This window comes from Vicia villosa, unplaced genomic scaffold (assembly GCF_029867415.1).
Source record: "Vicia villosa cultivar HV-30 ecotype Madison, WI unplaced genomic scaffold, Vvil1.0 ctg.001162F_1_1_1, whole genome shotgun sequence".
NCBI classification, from domain to species: Eukaryota; Viridiplantae; Streptophyta; class Magnoliopsida; order Fabales; family Fabaceae; genus Vicia; species Vicia villosa.
Genome location: NW_026705508.1, coordinates 214,193 through 232,331, shown reverse-complemented (window position 1 = coordinate 232,331; position 18,139 = coordinate 214,193). Strand labels below are relative to the sequence as shown.

Below are 18,139 nucleotides of genomic sequence, written 5' to 3'. Positions count from 1 at the left end.
TCGAAGGTTGGGTTGGGTTTCCAATTTATGTTAAAAGAGGACCAGTTTGTGAATTCGATGGTATGTCTGCTGCGCTCGAAGCGAGCAGCATGGATGTCGAATTATTTGTGGCCATGGAACATGTAGATGCAGGTATGGCCTTTGAACTAGGGATCGCAGTTGATGCATCAATTGAAATTGCAACGATTATGCGGGATCTTTGTGGGAGACTCTGTTCTCCACCATGATTAGTTGTGTTAACTATCTTTCTTGTGTACTTCCTTTTGGGTATTGGTTGATTACTGTTGGATATTCTACCACTTCTAAGGTTCATGTAACAATAACAAAAGGTACACTTCAAGTATTTACAAGGAAAGATATGTGTTCATAATCTAAGAAAAAGTAAGTTTACAAACTTTGACACTGTCACACTGGGCGTGCCAATTTGTTTACAATGATTTATAGTAAACATGTGCTAGTCCTCCAAATTAATCACTTTTGTAACTTTCAGGATTGACTAGATTGATCCTAGGACATGTGTCTAAGTTTCTTATGATTATACTTACAATTGAACTCATGTTTTGACGCAATTACTTCTCTAATGAATACAATAAAGTTTCTTGAAGACAACAAATGACAAGAATGTAAAGTAATACAATTCGACTACTGAAGATAAATAACATGAAATGATAAATGGTTTGACTGGGAGATAAAAGAAACAAAAGAAATGTAAATTATATGTAAAAGACTTTGTATTTGATAAAATAACTTCGAAAAGACAATAATGGTGTTTCTTATACGTACATTCTCTACAACTCATTTCTCTAACACTGGTGCTTTCAGTATATTGAGTAATTTGTACAAAATGAACACACTCCTATTTATACTAATTCGACCCTTACGATCTTTCTCTAGAAATATGCCACGTTCGATGTTTGCACGACACCTACAAATGATAGATCTCCACGTATCTCTACAGATAATATACTTCAATTCAAATTCAAATTATTACTTATTCACAAGCGCCAAGTCTTCGACGTACTGCTCCCAAATGATTTAAAATTCAAATCCAATAGCGAGCACAATTTGACTTCGACCCTTCCGTCCTTAAGATAATTTGGGATTCTTGTTTAAATTCGTTCCATTCAGGCCCAAAACCCTAAAAAATTCTTGTTCACTTTCGACCCAACTATGTCAAAATTATTAGTCAACAAGGTGGAATGTAGTTTTCGTAGTCGTGTCACGAATAATTATTATCAAAACCACACAACGATTATACTTGCATAACACATAGATCACTACTAGAAAAATTATATTTTATGACAACTACTTCATCTCACATATCAAAGAATCGAGGTATAATTTTTGGACACGCTGCGTTTTTTTTTGTTAAAAAATATACAATCTATTATATTGATTTTGGTTAAAAATTGAGGGGTATTTTATTTCATTAAAAGTGGCGTCTATTTTATTTTTAATATAAAAATAAGCCATTTTCACCACGAGTTTTTTCCAACAGAAGGGAAATTGTTTCTTATATATATATATAGGCTTAAATGCACTTTTGGTCCCTATAAGTTAGCGAATTTTTTATTTTCGTCCCTGTAAGTTATTTTTTTTGGTTTGAGTCCCTATATCTTACTTTTTACTTGAGTTTTAGTCCCTAAAGCCATAATCCGCAGGAAAATCTGCAGGTTTCCTGCGGATCTTCTTGCGAATTTTCCTGCGGATTTTGATTTTAGGGACTAAAACGAACGCGAAAGTGAAATATAGGGACTCAAACCAAAAAAAATAACTTACAGGGATGAAAATCAAAAACTCGCTAACTTACAGGGACTATGCATTTAAGCCATATATATATATATATATATATATATATATATATATATATATATATATATATATATATATATATATATATATATATATATATATATATATATATATATATATATATATATATATATATATATATATGGAATATGATCAAATGACACCGAGGTGTCAAATTTAATTTGACAACAAATCTCAAACGTTAAAAGAATTGATCAAACAATCATACTAAAACTACGTGCATAATAATTTTATAGGGACCAAAATATGTCATTTTTTAATAAGGGCTAAAAATGAAATTTAAGATATTTATAGGGACCAAAAACATACTTTACCCTAATTTTTATTGTTATAAAGAACATAAAACATGACATGCCTAGGAATAAGTCCTCGTTTTTTCTTGCTAAGGTGAAAGCTTCGTCATGAAATGTATGATTTGTAGTTGTGAGTCTATTATATCTAATGTTGATTTTTTTTGTTTCACTAACCCCTCTTTGAACATATAACCTATTAAATTAATTTTCAGAAATAATAATATGAAAATTTATATTATATCTAAAACATATTTTATACTGATTAATATTTTTCTAACATTCTACAACTCATCATTCATCTAATACTTTTTATAGATAAAATCTCTCAAATACTTCTAATTTCCGTTCAACTTTCTTTCATATTTGTTCGTTTTTCAAAGAATTAATTTTTTTGCTCTCAAAAATGAATTAATAGAAAAAGAAGTATTAAATTAAGAACTTGAAATATTGAAGAGATTTTAATCATTAAAACATATGAGATGAATGATGAATTACATAATTCTCAAAAACCATTGATTAGTGTAAGTTGTTCTTCAAATATAACACAATTGTTCATATAATTACTTTCCTAACCAATTTTGAAAAGTTATATGTTCAATTAGAGTTTAGTGAAATACGAAATCCACGTTAGATATAATAAACTTAATCGTGTTTTATCTGCCGGTAGGATGTCAAAAGCGAGGTGAAAGGTGTTATACATGTCGATGGAATGTAAAATTCGAGGGGGAAAATTGTTTTTCGCCATTAAAAATTACATATAGGATCGAACTGATGACCTTTACACATTACCCGTCGGTTGAGTTAAAATGGAGAGATAAAATGATGCAATTTTTATTACACCCTTCGTTACCTCACATTTGAAACAGAGGTAACAACTCATATTCAACCGAGATTAAATGTGTTTTTGGTATTACGGGTTCCACTATTGAGATATTATTAGATTTGTTGAGATATTAGTGGGATTGATATTATTAATATAATATCAAATATAATCTAATCTAATAATATCAAATATAATCCAAGTTGTACAAGCCCAAATCCAATTAGGGTTGTATATAAATAGTCATAGGTTGTATCCTTATTTGTACAATTCAAGTGAATAATATAATCCTTATTTCCTTTATTATTCTCTCTTTCTCTCCTCACTAAAAGTGCCTCGTGCACTAACAAATTGGTATCCAAAGCATCTGGTTATTGTTCCAAGGAATGTGAATCAATTGCTGCAAGATGAATGGTACTTATGGCATTTCAAATTCTCTTCCAACTCTTGACGAAAAGAATTGGATCCAATAAAAGAAATAGATGCAATCCTTGTATGGCTTCCATGAAGCCCTAGAAAAGGTTATAGGTGGCGTACCTGTGTTAGTTGCAGATGCAACCGAAACTCGGAAAAAAGCCTATAACGAAGTCAAGAAGAAAGATTGCAAGGATACGTATTGCATTCAAACAGCGGTTGATTCAGCAAACTTCGAAAAGATTTCTTATGCTAAATCGACAAAGGAGGCATGGGATATTATGGTGAAGTATTATGAAGGAGGTGAGAAAGCCATGGTTGTCAAGTTGCATACCTTGCATCGACAATGTGAATTGTTGTCGATGGGAGAAGACGAAAAGGTTGTAGAGTATGTGTCGAAGGTGCAGAAATTCGTCCATCTCATGAAGGGTTATGGTGAAACCCTAACTGATAAGATGATAGTTGAGAAGGTAATGTGCACATTGACCTCTCACTTTTATCACGTTAGCGTAGTTATTCAAGAATCCAACAAAGTAGAAGACCTAAAATTGGAGGATCTGGTTGGTTCGTGGAGGCGCGTGAGATTAGGATTGTTGAAAGGAAAGGAGTTCATGATTCGATTCAGGCAGTGCAAGCTCAGTCATGGAAAAAGAATGGTGGCTCCAACAAATTCAAAGGCAAATTCGATAAGAATCAAGGCAAGAGGCCTTGGTCGAACCCCCACAAGCAGCAGAATGAAGATAGGACTTTTGAATCCTCGAAAGGGGGAGGATGAAACTATCGAAAGACAAAGAAGATAAAAAACGTAAAGGTGTGCAGTGTTATGACTATGAAAAGTGGGGTCACATATACAAACATTGTTGGAACAAGAAAGACAATGGATCTACAAAATGCAAGGACGAAGGAGCGAAACTTGCACGCCAAGATTTAGATGATTCTGAAGGTGGAATGGTGGTTATGGCTGCAGTTGAAGATAACCATGTCGAATCCAAAATGTGGTTTCTCGACTCAGGCTGCTTGAATTACATGACTGGTCAAAAGGTGTGCTTGAAAGATTTCGACGAGTCGAAGAAGGGAAAGGTAAAACTTGCTCATAATAGTTCGTTGCAAGCAAAAGGTACTGGCAACATAGTTTTCAAATGAGCAATAGAGTAAAAGCCATGATCAAAGATGTACTTTATGTACCTGGAATGAAGTGCAACTTACTAACTGTTGGACAACTGGTCGAAAGAGGTTTCTCAGTTGTCATGAAAGATAGAGTTTGTAAATTGTTCGACATTTAGAAATATTTAGTCTTAAAGTCCCCACATTCGAAGAACATGACAATTAAGACTATGATCAGTTTGACAGAAGTTCAATGTCTTAAAACTATTGTTGACAACAAGGATAGTTGGTTGTGGCATTTGAGGTTTGGACACTTAAATTTTCAATCACTTAATCAACTGATCACTCAAGAAATGGTTACTGGTATTCCGAGTCTTAATATGCCCGACAAACTATGTGATGGATGTTTGGTCACAAAGCAATCAAGAAAATATTTCGTTTTGACTATTTCAATGAGGTCATCCTGCATACTTGAAGTGGTACATTCAGATGTATGTGGACCATTCGAAGAACATACTCTTGGTGGAAACAAATATTTTGTATAGTTTGTTGATGAGTTTAGTCGAAAGTTATGGATTTATGTGATCAAACGAAAGGATGAAGTATTTGAAACCTTTAAAAGGTTCAAGCTACTTGTCAAAAACTAGAGTGAGAAGAAGGTAAAAGTTCTGCGAACAGATGGAGGTGACAAATACACATCTAAGGTGTTTAAAAATTTTCGTGCAGAACATGATGTTGATCATGAGGTAACTGCTCCTTATATGCCTCAACACAATGGAATTTCAGAAAGAAGAAATAGAACCATATTGGATATGGCAAGATGCATACTAAACCAGAACGATTTGCCAAAATCATTATGGGGTGAAGCTGTTTCGACTGCAGTTTATATCTTGAACAGGTGACCTACGAAGATGCTGAAAAATAAGGTTCCTAAAGAAGTGTGGAGTGGCGAACGACAATCAATAAGTCATCTGAAGGTGTTTGGCTCTATGTGTTACAAGCATGTTCCTGATGCAAGAAGAAGGAAGCTTGATGACAAGAGTGAACCTATGATTCTGGTGGGATATCACAATAATGGTGCATACAGGTTATTCAATCCAATAGATGAGAAAATTGTGTTAAGTCGGGATATTGTGACTGATGAAAATTCTTCCTAGAATTGGAATTCTAGTGATTCAGTTAGCAAGCCATTGTTAAGCTTTGAGGTCGACGAAGAAATAGTTGAAGTCAAAGTCGAAGGAATTGTTGAAAATCCAGTTGAAGATGCAATCCAGTTGCAGGTGCTGAACCAATCAACTATAGCGAAGCTTTGAAGATTAATCAGTGGAAGTTAGCTATGATTGAAGAGTTATGGGAAATCGAAAGAAATAACACATGGGATTGAATCGAAATGCCAGCACATACAAAAGCTATCGATGTGAATTGGGTGTTCAAATTGAAACACAATGCTGATGGGTCGATAGCAAGATATAAAGCAACGCTAGTAGCTCGAGGGTTTTTTTAAAAGAGAAGAACTCGACTATTATGAAGTATTTACTCTAGTAGATAGACTAAAGACTATTCGACTAGTGGTAGCATAGGCATGCAACCAACGTTGATCGATATTTCATTTAGATGTGAAATCAGCATTTCTAAGTTGTCCCTTAGACAAAGAGGTTTATGTCACACAACATCCATGGTTTGTGATTCAGAAGGAAGCGAATAAAGTATATAAGTTGCACAAAGCGCTCTATGGCCTCAAGAAGGCACCTAGAGCATGGAACAAGTAGATCGACCCATACTTAGTCGAATGGGGATTTGTAAAATGCAAATATGAGTATGTGTCTATGTTTAGGTGGTAGCATAAGATATAACTATCATCTGCTTGTATGTTGATGACTTGTTAGTAACTCTAAATAGCTTGAAGAACTTGTCGAAGTTCAAAGAGATGTCGCTACCGCAAAAAAGGATCAGAGTCGCCACTAATATATTTATCCCATCGAGGGAAAGGAATATCAAAAAACCTAACTCGGAATAAGAACAAGGTCTTTCGACCAGAGAACAGGGTACAGGAGTCTTTTTCGCAAGGGGAAGGTGTTAGCACCTCTCACATCTGTGGTACTCCACAGGATCCACCTACGTTTGTTTCTATCTAAAAGGTGTACCTATGTCTAAAACCTAAATGCGAATGAATGAAAAAGAAACACGGGAAAAAGAAGGAATTATTTACAAGTGTGCTCGCTTAGGCCCCGCGACCCAATGCCTATGTATCCTTTACCAGGAATTAGAGCTACCGTAGTTCGGCTCAGGAGTTTCCATTTATTTTGTGTTTTTTAGGTGAACATAGGTTAAGGTCACAATCTACGATGCTCGATCTTTGAAGACTTGCAAGCCTAAGCATGGAATGGACTTAACTTGTTCTTAGAAGAAAGGGAACCTTGGTTTGTGTTTTTTAATTGTAGAGGGATGATGAACAATTCTTACTACAGGGTTACTCATCATCTTCCCACTTTGTTTTAATTTTGAACCTTTATTAGGTACTTTGAGTGTTTTTGATTGGATGATTTTTAAGAGGAATTTATTTTGCGAGTTGAATCACATAAGCGTGTATAAATGGCGTCAAAGCACATCAGGGAATACACCCATTCACTTCTATTCCACTTAGGTAAATAACATGTGATTCGCCTCTTTATCGATTAAGTGTTTTAAAGTTGGAAAAAGAAAAAGAAATGAATAAAGGGGACTATCCTAATCCACTAACCTAATTGTTGTTGTTTTATTTGCAAGGGAATATCTACCTAAAGTAATCATGTTAATGGAACCGATTCTATCCTAAGGAAAATTGCAAATTAGAAGTCACAATTATGAATAAAAGTCAAGCAATGCAATGATACAAAATTGGTACAAAAGCATGAAATAACAAGTGAACTAAAAATACTACTATTATTTTGTGCATTTTTTATGAAAGAGAAAATTCAATGAAACTAGAAATTAACGTATAAAATATCTACTAAAATTTACATTGAAAAAAAAAAGATTTTTATATGTTTTTATTAAAAGAAAATTAATAATAGAAAAAAGACTATGTCAAAAACCTAAATTCTTATAAGAAAAAAATATGATTTGGGGGGTGAAAATATGAAAATATGGTGTAGCAGGTAATAGGGGCGCTGGCCCAAACAGAACCGGCCCAAACCAATTTTTTTGTTACAAGTTTTTCTAACAAAAAATGAGAGTGGTGTGTTGGGCTTCCTAGGGGGTGTAGACAACATTTTTGGTCAAGGCCCAAGGTTGTTTCCGATTTTTTTGTTAAGAAATTTGAGATTATTCAACTCACATTAAGCCTCATGTTAATTAAATTAATCACGATTAATCCTCATGCTAATCCACACTTATTAACATTTCTGTTACGTTTTTTTCTTCTCTTCTCCTTTATGATTCTCCTAGTTTCCTCTGATCTTATACTGAGCCTCTTATTGCTTCCAGTTCGAACCGGTTTATTCATGAGCTCGGTCTTGGTTTAAGTTGCAGGTTCTTTCTTCTTTCTGATTATTTTGTAAGAAATGGTTTTATTTGAATATTGCAGGGCTTTCGGTTTACTTTGCCGGTTCGGTTTTTTGACTGAAGCTCGGTTAGCTTGGATCATAAATTGTGTCGATTCCCTTTTGAGATACCAATCTGCGGTTTTTTTCTTATGCAGGAAATGTGATGGTGTCAAAGCTTTGACAATCGTCCTTTGCTGAATGTACACTTTGGACTTTTTATGGGGATTTTGGTATTGCAATGTAATGGCTATGATTTTGTAATTCTGAATTTGGTTTCATGTAAGTTTTGTAATGGATTGTGATATTTGAAATGGATTTGGATTTGTAATACTCACGAAAAGGCATTTGTGATGAACTTGCACGCAATTTGGATGAACTTATCAATGAATGTCTCCTTTGAATGTAAAACGTAGTCGAAACTTGAATTCCAAGAAATCCCACACCAATGTTCAAGAACTCTTAATCCTCTTTGATTATTTTTCAAACTCAAATCCACTTCAAATTCAAAGGAACGAATTCTAGTTAATCTGCATCTTCAATAAAAACTTTTAACTCAATTCGATTCACCAATTCAAACTAACATCACACGTTAAGCCAAAAATAGTAGAAAGAATGGTGTCTTATACGCAATACTCTCCTTAAGCTCATATTCATGTACCATGAATGGTTCTTTTGAAATTCACTCCACAAGCCCCCTTGACTCAATGGTTACAAATGGAATGTCCTAAGGAGTCCTTTGGACGAAGACAAGACTTGAAGCATAAGAGAACATCTTAGCACAAAATCTAGTGAACCTCATTGGAATTAATAAATTCAGACGCCACGTATAAAAACCATTGTCCTCTTGCCCTTGATGAATCTTCATAGAGGAAAACCTTGTAGCTTTAGGAGAAAGAGGCCTACAATGAATGACCATATAAAACCCTAGCTTCCAAGATCCTTGATCCAATGCAAAGTTATTGATTAATGATGCATAATGCGTTAGATGGCCTAAGGAAGAGATGCATATGAATGCAATGCCTAAGCCAGTTAGAAATAAATTAGGAGGGAAAATTTTGGGGTGCAACACTAATGATGAAAGAATTTGAAATGTCGGATCTGGAAAAATTATCTTATTTCCTAGGTATGGAATTTTAAGTGACGAAGCAAGGTATGGTGCTACATCAAAGGAAGTATATCAAAGAGATTCTCTGAGGTATGTGTGCAATAGTCGACCTGATATAGGTTTCGCTGTCAGATTAGTAAGCAGATATATGAGTGAACCAATGGTGTCACATATGAAGGCTGCTAAAAGAATCCTGAGATATTTGAAAGGATCAATAAATTGTGGAATACTATTTCGACCAAACTCTGAAGGAAAAGAAGCAATAGTAAATTGTTTCTCAGATGCTAATTGGTGTGGAGATAAGGAAGATCGAAGAAGCACAACTGGATATTTCTTTCAGGTATTTGGTGCCTTAATCTTATGGTGTTCGAAGAAACAACCTGTGGTGGCATTCTCTTCATGTGAAGCTTAATATATAGCAGGATCCTATGATGCATGTCAAGCAATTTGGATCAAAACTTTACTTGAAGAAATGGAAGTCGAAGTGAAGAAACCGTTTGTGTTGCAAATCGACAACAAGTCCGCAATAAATCTGGCAAAAAATCCAGTTCTGCATGGAAGGAGTAAGCATATTGAAGCTAGATTTCACTTCTTAAGGGAGAAGGTGAATCGAGGTGAACTTGAAAATAGGCATTGCTCAAGTGAAACACAGTTGGCTGACATTTTTACCAAAGAATTGAAGATTGACAAATTCCTGAATTTGAGAAAGAAATTAGGAATAGTTCAGTTCGACTATGACTAGAGTTATTCGACAACTTAGATTATAAGAGGTGTGTTGAGATATTATTAAATTTGTTGAAATATTAGTCGGATTGATATCATTAATATAATATCAAATATAATATAATCTAATAATATCAAATATAATCCAAGTTGTATAAGCCCAAGCCCAATTAGGGTTGTATATAAATAGTCATTGATTGTATCCTTATTGGTACAATTCAAGTGAATAATATAATTCTTATTTCTTTTATTATTCTCTATTTTTCTCATCACTAAAAGTGCCTCACGCACTAACATTCACAAGGCCAACCGATGTTCTAATGTGAGATTGGAGATTGATGATTTTACTATGGGAAAGATAGTCCCCAAAGCCAATTTAATAAAGTGGTCAAACTTGAGAAATGATGTTCGGATAATCAATCTGCTTTTATATCATTTTTGTTCTACACTTTTTGCTTCCTAGTAATAGAAATTGTGAATCTTTTCAATAGATCATGTATATTGTTGTTTGTATCTCTTAGATATAAGAATATTATTTTTAAAAAATTGATTTTTTTTATCTAAAAATTATATTCAGCATAAGTTGTTGTCCGTTTAGTGTCCATTTCTGTGTAAATAAAATAGTAGCAATTGGAAAAAATTTCCATTTAAAAGACATTAGTGGTCTAGATGGTTGTCCGCGTACCGTCCATTTCAATGTTAATATATAATAGCAATTGGAGATATATTTTAAAAAAATAGAAAAATGATTCAATTAATTACATTCTAGTCAATCTTTTTTATAATTAAAAAACAAAGTAAACAAACTTTTTAGGTAATTTCAAATCAAATATCTCAAGTCAAATTTGATGAGAATACCCTACCAAGCTCTTTGAATTGTCCCCCTCTCTTTCTCCAATAAATAACCTAATGCTTCCATGCATCTACACTCTCCCAACAAGCCTCTCTGTTAAAAAATGACCAAAGCCTTAGCATTAGTCCTAATCTTGGTGACCTTCTCAATGATATTTGCCCAATATCAAGATGATTATGAGCCTCCCGCTCCACGTTCTTCCCCAATCGTCACCCCGGCACCAGTACCTCACCTTATTAAACCCCATGTTTACTCATTTACCCGCCGCTCATGGAGGCTTATCTTACCGCACCCGTGGCCGCCATCATCGCCAGTTTTTAACAGGCACTATTAAATCTAGGTTTATCCTTCAACTCTTGCGTATTTCAACCTTCCAGGTTCATCTTCTGCGTCACTATTCCTGCACCAAAACGACTATCTTAAATCCATTATTCAAGTTTTGTTGAAGTTATATGAAATTTTATTATTTTTGTCCAATGAGATTGTTGATTGTTTTGAAGAGGTTGTTGTAGTAAAAATGTAAGAGTTATTTCAATAGAATTCAGTTTCAATAAAAATTTGCTTGCATTAAATGTTGTTAAGGAATTTCAAGAGCAGTGTGGATCTGCTTGTAAGAACATGGGAGGCGACAAAGTAGACAGAATAGTTTATCCAATCATACACAGTAGTTTATTTATCTTGTCAAACGCATCTTTGCTCTTCGATAAAAGTTGTTAAGACGGTATATAGAAAACTGATTCTAGACATATTTGTCAATAATTTATTCAATTGATATTTGTATAGCGTCAAGCTATAAATATATCACACGAATAAAAACTAAAGATATCACTGAGCCAAAACAATATCACAACAATGACTTGGGATTAACTGACGTTTTAATCTTAAAGATTTTGATTTAAACTTCTGGCTTAAACCTTATTAATCAGGTCATTATAATTGCTTTGGGTCGATTGCCGCAAGGTCCACAACGAATGGGCCAATGCACTCAAACTACTTTCTCACTCATTCATAAACCTAGACATTGAAGTGTTAATCTTGCAAATCTACTCAACAGAACCGCACTCCACCGCATCCAAACTCAAGTCCATTCAATCTTCACATATCTCTCATTTCTAAACACAACAATGACACTGTTTGTAGAAATTGATTTTTGATTCTCTCTTTTGAAGGAATGTTCTCCTTTTCGCAAAAGTCATCGATCTAGTCCCTACCGTCAAGGTAGCATCCAAAACGAGAAGGTAGCATCCAAAACATCTCGTTCAATTGTCGCATGCAAATCTAGCACGGGAGGCTTCACTTTTCCCACTGATAGAAGAGGCTCCGGAGTTGGAAAAGGAACCTTCCAAATTATTACAACCTTTCAACCTCCCCTACATTCTGTCCAATGTTAAGCTTTGAATCAACATTGGTTGCGACCTATAATTCCTGGACATTAAATGTTCCACAATCACCAACAATTTTGTGCCTAGTACAACTTCCTCACTAAAAGAATACTTCGATTAATGAAAATTTGCAGTTCACTTCCCCAAGGATAATTTTGTGCCTAGTACAATTTCAGGTGACGAGCATTGAGGCAAGCCAAATCCTGTCCTCGTCAACATTTTTTATACACTCAAGGTGGCCCATAGATTGCCAGACCAAATCATCGTCGAGGACACCAAAATCCGCCTAATGTTTCTAGAGGAAGAGGTGGGAGTCATACGCCACCAGATGACTGCCATCATCAGTGATCAGCATCACACCAGTCCCGAAGGGAAAAACGACATGGTACTAAAACACCAGCCCGTAACCAAAACAGAAACCCACTCTTAAGATGAATCCTCGGTAGCAACTTGTTATTGCTAATCCTCTTGGAAGGATTTATATAACTTTTTCAACGCCCAATTCACTACATAAAAGCAGAAACCCAACACCAAAGCTGCCCTAGGCGAAATCTAGAAGAAAATGAAGGAACCTCATAAAAATATATTGACAGATTCACAAAGGAAGTAGTAGCAGTAGGCAAAAGAATACTATTTGAAATGTTGGATATTCAAGAAGATGTTGAGGCTAAATTACATGTTTTTTGAGAAGCTCATGCTGGAGAGAGCCAATTCTATAAATGACATGATGAATAAGACCCAACCCTATATTAACTATGAGGAAGAAATTATAATCTAAGAAGGAAAGAGGGGCTGAGGAGCAGGGAACCCCAGACATGGTTGGGCGAATGAGAAAGACTCCAACTGAGATGACGAAGACCAAAGGCCTTAGGCCAGGTTTTCATCATACACTCGATGAAACACATCGAGGGAGAAATTTTGACAATAATGATTGAACACCAACTTTAAATAAGCTAGTATCAAGAACCCTTACCCGGTCAAGAAATCATCCAGTAAAGATAAAGTAAAGTAATTGTGGAGGGATGCATCAACTCGAGGGATGCAATTGTGGAGGTAATCAAAAGGTGGAGACTTATGTGATACACTCATAAGTATTAGATTTTGACCTAACTCATCCTTACAAAACCGGTTGGTAAGGTGAGGAGTGTCCCTCTATATATATTCTTGCAATGCTCTATCTTCAACCAATGTGAGACTTTAGGATCTTCCTAATACACCCCGTCACGCCCAGCATTCTTTTGGGCTTGGTACGTGGATATTAACGGTGGGCGGCCCATGGTCCGATCGATTGGCTCTAATACCATATTAGAGTTTGACCTAACTCATCCTTACAAAACCGGTTGGTAAGGTGAGGAGTGTCCCTCTATATATATTCTTGCAATGCTCTATCTCCAACCAATGTGAGACTTTAGGATCTTCCTAATAATAAGGGCCTCCATAAGAAAGATCAAGAAGAAAGGAAATATAACAAGAAAACGGATCCCCAACAAAAATTATAGCGGTCGTCAGCAGGACTAAATAAAATAAGGACAATAACAGCGACGAAGAATAAGCGACCATAAATAAAATCACAAGGTCGATATAAATTTAAGTTTTCGATCTTTATGTTATTTTTAAGAAAATAAAAATTTAAAATATAATTTAGAAGAGGATGAATTAGTTTTTTCTTTGAATAATTAGGAAGTTTTTCATTTTACTCTAAGTATTTTTCTTAAACCCTATGAATATTTGAAATTATCTTTATTTAGAAGTTAAAATTTCACATGCAACTTGCATAATATTATATTTTTGAACTCAACTAATAAAAGACCAAATGATTGTGTCAGAATATAAACATAAAGACACACCATTTGAATGATGATAACTTCCTAAAACTTATTTAATATTACATGACTTATATTTACATACTTATATAGCTTACCCATCCTGATCAGTTCATCAATGGCCTATTTCAGTTGGATGCAATCATTAGGGTTGTGGTCGTGGATCTTGTGGAAGCGGTAATATTTTGATTTATCCGTTTGAGATGTCTCTCTTACAGGGTAAGGGGGTCAGGTTCCAACTTTCTGAAATTCAGTGTTTACACAGTCTTTATATAAATTCTCTCACGAGAGACTATCATGAAGTGTACTTGTCATACTTTCCTACCATACTTTGATCAGAGTGATCCCGACACCGATGGGACTCCTTCCTGATCAGGATACTAGATTAAGATTCGATAGAATAAGGGTTATCGAAACGCATTGTTAGATTTTCTTTCGGGATGATGTAAGGTTCGACCATGGTTAACATTTATTGGAGAAGTTTTACCTTCCTTTTCCCTAACTTTTGCCTCAAAAGGTGGTCTAGAAGGTCATTCATAAAGATCTAACACTGAAGACCTTCTTGAGCCTTTTCTACCTAAATAGAGTCATCTGTGAATCTGTCTATGTATGACCACAACATTTCCTTCTTTTCCTAAATAATTCCGCTTAAGGAAGCTTCAGTTATATTTTATAGACATGATTTATATGATAATTAGGAATCAATTCAACGATAGATTTTGTTATATGAATATTCATTAAATAGTTATCGGAGGTGTCATGTTACTAAGAGCATCTCCAATGGTGCAACCTATTTCTGGGTTTTTTGTGGGACCCTTCAAGTCACATTATCTTGAAGCAATTCCACAAAATTTAACTCCAATGGTGCAATTCTGAAGAACTTATATTAGGTCCCACAACTTTATTTTATTTATTAATATTTTATTCATTTACAATTTTATTTTAATGCTAAATGGCCCACATCTTTAATTTTGATCATTTTATTATGCTGGTGCAACGTTGCTTTGTGATGCAACGGTTGACCACTTTGGCGAACTCCAATGGGTCACAAAATGGAAGAGCTGTTTGCCACAGTGGAAAACTTGAGAAAAAACTCCCATTAGAGTTATTCTAAGTTTGACATCTTGATGTCATTTGATCTTGACTTTTATATATATTTTTATATTTATTTTAGTAACAATTAACATAATTAACAAAATTTTAATATATTTCTTGATTTCAAAAAAAAAAAAAACATAATTAACAAAACAACATGTTCTCAATCATACTAACACAGTACTCTATATTGCCCAAGTTCTTGTTTTAAAAATAGTTAGTCCAAAAAATCACAACACTCCACCCAAGGCAATACAATGTTGATTTGATGGTTTGTGGTAGAAGAATTAAATAGTGAATCATTTAAGATGTTGAACGTTCGAATTTCATGACCAACATAACTAACAACAATTTCCGGCATAAACGTACTTAAAGGTGTTTTGTTTTCCATATAAATGTCAAATGATACAATCACAACACACTTGTGTATACTTCTTAACCAACCTCATTAGAAGCAAAGGAGATGTGTAAGATAAACAAGACAAGCAAGTCCTTTAACGAACAACTTAGTGTGTAAGCGAAGTTGAACAATGTCTATAAGCTTTATCAATGTATCCAAACTAGTTACCTTGTACGACACGCCATTAACGTATCACTTGTGTTTTCTTTTTAATATATCAAAAGAATGAGTTTTCTATCTTCACGCTTTTGTCCTCAAAGAATACATTTCTTGCTAAAATCGTTATTTCATACATAAATACTTCATTCTTCTATGTAGATTTACATACTATTCTCTTGAAAACTCAGCTAATGGATAGTTGTTTTTCCACATGTTTTGTAATGAATCTTTTCAAGAGAAAACAATCCCGAACTCGCCCCGTCGACACCGTATTCAACCTTCCAATTGTTTCACCTAATTGGCCACCAGGTATTTATCATTTTAGCTCCTCTTGTCATATCATGTTTAAAAAAATGGAGTTCTAATTATAGATAGTGTTGGATTTCTACTTACACAGGTAGTGGTTTTGCAAGTGGAATCATTGATCTTGGTGGGATACAAGTATCTCAAGTATCAACATTTAACAAAATTTGGGCAACCTATGATGGTGGACAAGATAATCAAGGTGCAACTGTGTTTGAACCAACAAGAATACCTCAAGGATTCTCTATGCTAGGTAGCTACTCCCAACCTAACAACAAACCTCTTTTTGGATATGTTCTTGTTGCAAAAGATGTTTCTTCAAGCACAAGCAATAGTACTTTAAAGAAACCAATAGATTATACACTTGTATTCAACACTTCATCTCTTAAGGTTACTCAAGATAGCAATTGCTATATTTGGCTACCAGTAGCACCTGATGGATACAAAGCTTTAGGCCATGTTGTCACAACAACACCAGATAAACCTCCCCTTGACAAAATCAAGTGTGTTAGAGAAGACCTCACAGACCAATGCGAGTCGTCTTCGTGGATTTGGGGATCAAACGACGTAAATTTCTACGATGTTAGACCAATCAATCGAGGAACTCAAGCCCCCGGTGTTAGCGTTGGCACTTTCGTTGCACAGAATGGTGGCGAAACTAGCCCTCCATCAATTTCATGTTTGAAGAATCTCAATTCCGTTTCAAAAATCATGCCGAATTTACTTCAAATTAATTCAATTCTCCAAGTTTACTCTCCTTTGATGTACTTGCATCCGGACGAAGAATACTTACCTTCCTCGGTAAATTGGTTTTTCTCGAATGGAGCATTACTATACAAGAAAGGCGAAGAATCAAATCCCGTTCCAATAGCGCAAAACGGTATTAACCTTCCTCAAGATCCTAACAATGATGGTACTTATTGGCTAGACCTACCTGCTGATGATGCAAATAAAGATAAAGTCAAAAAAGGAAATTTACAAAGTGCAGAATCTTATGTACATGTGAAACCAATGCTTGGAGGAACCTTCACTGATATTGCCATGTGGATATTTTACCCTTTCAATGGACCTGGAAGAGCAAAAGTAAAGTTTCTAGATATTAAATTAGGGAAAATAGGTGAACATGTTGGTGATTGGGAGCATGTGACATTAAGGGTAAGTAACTTAGATGGTCAGTTATGGAAAATGTACTTTTCACAACATAGTAAAGGTGAATGGGTTGATTCATCTCAGCTTGAGTTTCAAACTGATAACAATAAGAGACCAGTTTTTTACTCTTCATTGCATGGTCATGCTTCATATCCACATGAAGGACTAGTTCTACAAGGGAGAAATGGAATAGGGATTAGAAATGATAGTGCTAAGAGTAGCATGATTATGGATTTGGGAAAATTTGTGTTGGTTTCAGCTGAGTATTTGGAGCCTTTTGTGGTAGAGCCATCTTGGTTGAAGTATTTTAGGGAATGGGGGCCAAAGATTGATTATGACTTAGATGAGGAGTTGAGGAAGGTGGAGAAGATATTGCCATGGAAGCTTAAAGATGTTTTTGAAAATATTATTAGGAGTTTGCCAAAAGAAGTGTTGGGAGAAGAAGGACCAACTGGTCCAAAGGTGAAGAATAATTGGAGTGGTGATGAAGTTTGAATATACCATACTTTTAGTTGTAGACATATACAATGCTTTATTATATTTGACATGTTTGTAACACTTTGATTAGAAATGTGGTAAAAATTAAATTGACTTTTAAATACAGAAGATTCTAAAAAAGATTTTATTTTTTTTTTGTCTATAAAATGTGTGTAAAATTTTGTGTTGATATGACTCATTTTCATAACTAACTGTCAGAATAATCCTTAGAGCTTTTCAAAATATAATGTATAACTTATAATACAAAAGTTAAACATCGATAAGCTTTAGAAATAAACAATAGAAAACTAGAGTATAATATTATTCTCCTTACTTTTAAAATATTGACTTTAAACATCCCAAAAATAAAAATGATGCAAGACTTTTATTTATTTAATAATATATATTTTTTAATTAAATAAAGAGGAATGAATAGACGGTAGCATCATCCGCAGATTGAATGACAAGCTTGGTAATGTTGTTGTTTTAGCTCTTAGTTTCTTATAGAAACTGCAGGAGAATTCTACCTGCCACGAAATTTTTTTTTAAATATCTAATTTTTTTAAAAAAATTTCAAAAATAACAAAGTTTTCAAATAAATTACAAAAATGTTTTTTTTTTTTAAGATTAACACGTTGTCGCCAGGGGGGTGGCGACAACGTTTTGGGCCTAAGAGGTGTCG

At 34.5% G+C, this 18,139-nt stretch overlaps 1 protein-coding gene across 1 annotated transcript; it reads left to right on the top strand.

The window, feature by feature from the left end:
* The first annotated feature begins 15,630 nt into the window (after positions 1-15,630).
* On the top strand, positions 15,631-17,607 carry LOC131633662 (hypothetical protein At1g04090-like). The gene is made up of 2 exons (XM_058904359.1): positions 15,631-15,837; positions 15,926-17,607. The coding sequence occupies exons 1-2, from the start codon at positions 15,720-15,722 to the stop codon at positions 17,473-17,475; spliced, it is 1,668 nt and encodes a 555-aa protein (XP_058760342.1). The 5' UTR covers positions 15,631-15,719; the 3' UTR covers positions 17,476-17,607.
* Positions 17,608-18,139: the final 532 nt, after the last annotated feature.